General features: G+C 36.6%; 1 protein-coding gene across 1 annotated transcript; it reads right to left on the reverse strand.

The window, feature by feature from the left end:
- Positions 1–511: 511 nt before the first annotated feature.
- Positions 512–2814, reverse strand: LOC142630511 (polygalacturonase 1 beta-like protein 2). The gene is made up of 2 exons (XM_075804506.1): positions 2678–2814; positions 512–2558 (listed from the first exon to the last, which is right to left on the reverse strand). The coding sequence occupies exons 1-2, from the start codon at positions 2744–2746 to the stop codon at positions 678–680; spliced, it is 1950 nt and encodes a 649-aa protein (XP_075660621.1). The 5' UTR covers positions 2747–2814; the 3' UTR covers positions 512–677.
- Between the last annotated feature and the right edge of the window lie 2011 nt (positions 2815–4825).

Here is a 4825-nt window from a genome sequence, read left to right on the forward strand (position 1 = left end):
GATACCCACCCACCAAAGATTTTGTCCCATCAAAATCAAAATCTTATAACTTTCTATCTTTTGCACTGAATTTAAGCTTTTACTTCTTGTCAATCTAGGAATAGTAAATTTGACTGCGGAAAGGAGAGGATTTCAAATTTCAAACTTAAATTTTTCTTTCATAAAATAATTTGGACATTACTTTTTCATGGATAAATACTGTCATACCGTTGATTTTTCTAATTTCTTGGTTCCTTTAGCCTTTTACTTGGCTATTCCCACGTATTTATTTCTAGTCTTTTCAAATTAAACTCACAAAGAGGAAGGACGAAGACAGTTAGGGAGTAAAAGTGTATAAAGTATAAACCTAACCGTGTACAATAATTCTTGTAAAAAGACCTATGGCAAAATGGCATTGACCTTGTTACAGTCTTTAAGATATTTATAACCAATGGCCGGTGGTCTTAATTGTTGAGCATTAAAATTGACAAAGAGTATGAAATTGAAAATTATATAAAAATTGGCATACAAATTTTTTTTAATGGGTTTTGGTCAACCAAATATAATTACTATATTATTGAAGTGATAAATTAAAGAACATCAAAACAAAACATAAAAAGTGCCAATTCACACCAAGATAGGCCTAATGAGATTAATGCTATCATCAAACTTTTTATAAAAATGTGAAACCTAATAAATCAATCAGCAATGGTCCATGTCATGTCATTCTCAAAGATCCAATGGCACACCTCAATTTGTCCTGGGCTGGACCCCAGTGCTACGGAGGCCCCATGCTCTGGGCCCCATGCTGACGTGTCAAGGTGACAGATGGCAACACCATGGTTGATCTTAGCCTTGCTCTTCACATCAAGAATGTCAGCCTCATAGACTCTAACTTTCGGCACAGAGTGACAATAATACAGTAGGTAAGGGTACAGGCTCTGATGGCAAGACACTGATTTGGTCACTTCTCCGCCGTTGATCCCTTTGACTGACCCAATCATCACATTTTGCTTTGACCCACTCACATTTTCGGTGCTCCTCACCACCACATTGTGGCCCAAAACCATGACTGCAAAGTCTATCATGTCCTCCACCGAGCCCACGCACCTCTTGGTCTCACCCTGGCTCGGACCCCTCTCGCACTCAGCCAGCGCGTTGGCCAACACGCGCCCCATAGCCGAGCCCTCCCGCGCGTGAAAAATCCTCGCGATCTCCGACAAACGCAAGGTTGAAAATGGTAATTTTGACAAAATACCCCGGGGCAGAAATGACCTTTTGGGCATTTTATCACTAATGTCTGGCATCACCATTACATTTCCCTGCTTCAACATAGACTCCCTGAAAAACTTGCCCGGTTCCACCCATCTATTTACAGAACTGCCACTATCACGTACAGAACCAATAGTACTCTGTGTTATAGTGCTAAAATTGTTGTACTCAGAAAATGTGACACCCTTTAACGTGTACTCTTTGAATGTGCGGTCCATGCTATAAGATCTGAATCCTATTGACGTACCACGATTAGCTGTGCCTTTACCATACTCTTTAAATGTGTCATTTCCATGGTTAAATGATTTTCCGTAGTTTGCAAAATTCACTTTCCCGGAATTTGAATTCCTAGCATAAGATTGAAAAGAATTGTAACCCACATTTGCTTTATATCTATAGCTTTGAAAGCTATCGATCCCTGAGCTCCCACCATTGCCGTAGCCCTTGAAATTGTTATGTGGGTTATTGCCTGATTGACCATATACTTTAAACGAGTCGTTTGCACCTTTACCTGAATCGCCGTAGCTTGTGAAAGTTGAAGCAATGGTGTTGGAATTGTCGTCGTAATTGTTGAACTCGCTAGGTGTGGAGTGTCCATTCTTGTTGTAGATGGTGAAAGATTGAGAGCCCGAGTTGGTGTCGTCGCTATAGGTTGAGAAAGTGAGTTTGTGATTGTTGGAGTCCGAGTTATATAAACTGAATTGGAGATTGGGCACGTTGACGAGTTTGTCGTAGTTGTTGAACTCGCCGGAGCCACCAGTGGCTGCGGAGGCGTAGCTGGTGAAGTTGGTGTTAGCTACATTGCCGTTGTTTGCGTAGTTTGTGAATGTTTCATTGTGACTCGTTGAGGATCTGCTGTATTTTTTGAACGAGTCATTGAGGTTGTTTAACCCATCTGAGTAGTTCTTGAACGAGTCGAATCCTGTTTGCTTGGAGGAACCATAGTTTTCGAAGTGTTTGTTGGAGTAGGCAGCAAAGTTTGAGTCTTTGGTGGGGTTAGAGACTTGGGTTGTTGCTTGATTTTCGAAAGGACAGTACAAATTGGCTAAGGAACAAAAGGAGTTGAAGTGGGAGGAGAGTGAGTTTTGGGAAGCGAGGTTTGTGAAAAAGGCAGAGTCTTGAGCATTGAGTGGTGAGGCCTTGGAGAGAAGGAATTGTGGTTTTGGGAGAGTGTTTGAGATGTGATTGTTCCAATAGCGGATGAGAGAGGCTTTAGGAGTGAAAGGGTTGGCTTGGACTTGGAGTGAAGAGATTGGTGTGACTGATTCAGGTGTTGTTGTTGTTGTTGTTGTCTCGGCATGAGAAACCTGCATATATCAGACAAATTAACACAAGAAGGTTCATGCTATAGGTAGATAGGATAGAGAGTGTAAGAGATTTTTTGTAATGTAAAGCCAAAAACAAGAAGATGCTTAGATATACTTACATTGAAATGTGAGAGTAATAAGAACAAGAAGAAGATGAGAAAACTAGTCCTATTGATTTGTCTTTCCATTGTGTGTGTGTGGCTGTAAAGGAAAGAGAGAGAGAGAGAGAGTGTGTTGGTTTGTTGCGAGCATATATAGAGATTCCTTCTCTTTTCCGAAACTTGTCTGCTTTTGGTTTTCCAAGCATAGGAAAAGCAATTCGGAAATTTACTTTCGTTTTTGTTTTTGTTTTTGTTTTTGTTTTTTCCTTTTTTCATATACCATTAATTAATCCATTAGTACAAAGAAAATAAAAATCATCCACTTCATATTTCATTTTTCGCATTTTTTTAGATATATAAAGTAACTAAAAAGTCTAAAATATTTATATATAAAAAGCTAATAAACATGTAACTTATTGTGAGGTTTTTTTTTTGAGAAGAAGTAACTTATTTTAATTGATTGAGAATGAAGTGAAAAACTAAAAAAAAATTATTCATTATAAAGGATGTCGGTAACTTTAAAGTACCTGAAAAATAATATAAAAACAAAAATGAAGATATTATGGCCATTTAGTCTTATATCAAAGACTAGATTATGCTATCATTAGAATGTGATCGGGTTTTATAAAGAGGATTGAAATGGGCTCATTAAAATTTTAAAATAAACACCAATCTCTCTCTCTCTCTCTCTCTCTCTCTCAATTAATAAAGATTTGATACATTAATATGCGAGTAATGAGTAGAGTAAATTATGGGAAATGGTAGCCAAAAGGTGTACGTGTTTAGGAAATCAAGAGCATAAATTAGTTACTAGTGGGCTGGAAGTGGTTCGGTTTCAGTGAACCACAGCATCGGGTTTCAAATCATTAGTGGAAAACACAGAGCATAATCTAAGGTTTTTGAACATGTCTCAATGTGACACAAATATCAAAAGGCTAAGCTGGTTTGTAATAGTCCAAGATAATATAGGAATCTACGGTTTTGTTTTTTGTGAATTATATTAAGCTTCCAGTAAGAATAATAGAGTAAGTAATTACTCCCCAATCGTGGAGGAGAAAAACAAAATAGAATGCTTTGCTTTTGGCTCATAGTGACCCACTAGTTAAAACTTAAAACTAGTGCAGTGTGCTCTGTACGGAACAGCTACAAGTGCCTGCTATAAAAGCATTACCGCGTCAGCTAGAAAATTAACACAGCTAGAAAACCAAAAAAATAAAGTTCTCCTCTGCAAGTGCAACAACTACTGTTCCTAAAGTTAATTTTTTTCTGGTCCAAATTTTCAAAAGCATGTCCAGATAGCCGCATTAATTATAACCTGTCTGCTTGTTCTATGGTGATATAACGCGGGACTGCAAGTCGGCAACTGAAATTGCAGACAGGGAGCATGATATAAGATATATTAAAGCAAAAAATCACCGCCGCAACTTTTGGTGCGATGGTCATTCCACAAGTATAAGTGCTTATAAGATATGGGAGTAAATGCTAAAGTTCAAGTCTCCAGGTAAGAATTTTCACACACATATACACTTAAATTAGACTAAAGTAGAATTTCTATCTTGTATAAATAATAAATAAAAAAAAACATCATACGTAATTATTAACAACAAGAAGATATGATATTTGTAACTTTATTTTCTGGATTAATACGTGAGTTCCTAAATCCATTTGTTACTAAAGGAACGATGAATATATCGAATAAATAAGATAATTATTGGTTACCCTATCACATCAGAGGTGTAGAGGAGTCATTGCCTCAATAATTCTTTAATTTTTCCCCCTCAAGTGAGATGAGAAGCGTAGATGAAGACCTTTATATATATATATATATATATATATATATATATATATATATATATACCAAACTTACCCAAAAACCTTTTAAGTAACTTAGGCTCGTATAAAACCAACATCCAATCAATTCCCTCTATTGCAATGCGAAACAAAACCCATTAAGAGACGGTTTCATAAAACCACCGTCACAGTATGTGACTCACTCCCATAAGATATTTTTTGCCCATTAAGAGACCCTTTAGAGAGTTTCTAGCTCAATAGTTCAATTGCTATTTTTAAACAAAGTAATGTTAAGAATAATACAAATTTTATTAAACAAACCTTACATTGTGATGTGTCAATTTTTAAACACAAAACAAAAAAGTTTTTATAAAA

The sequence above is a fragment of the Castanea sativa genome, chromosome 4, assembly GCF_040712315.1.
Source record: "Castanea sativa cultivar Marrone di Chiusa Pesio chromosome 4, ASM4071231v1".
NCBI lineage: Eukaryota > Viridiplantae > Streptophyta > Magnoliopsida > Fagales > Fagaceae > Castanea > Castanea sativa.

What these genes read in the sequence shown, in the direction of transcription:
- LOC142630511 (XM_075804506.1), bottom strand. Translation starts at nt 2,746, where the DNA reads ATGGAAAGACAAATCAATAGGACTAGTTTTCTCATCTTCTTCTTGTTC. An exon ending in TATTACTCTCACATTTCAAT is followed by an intron (nt 2,559 to 2,677) that starts GTAAGTATATCT and finishes TGATATATGCAG; the next exon opens with GTTTCTCATGCCGAGACAAC.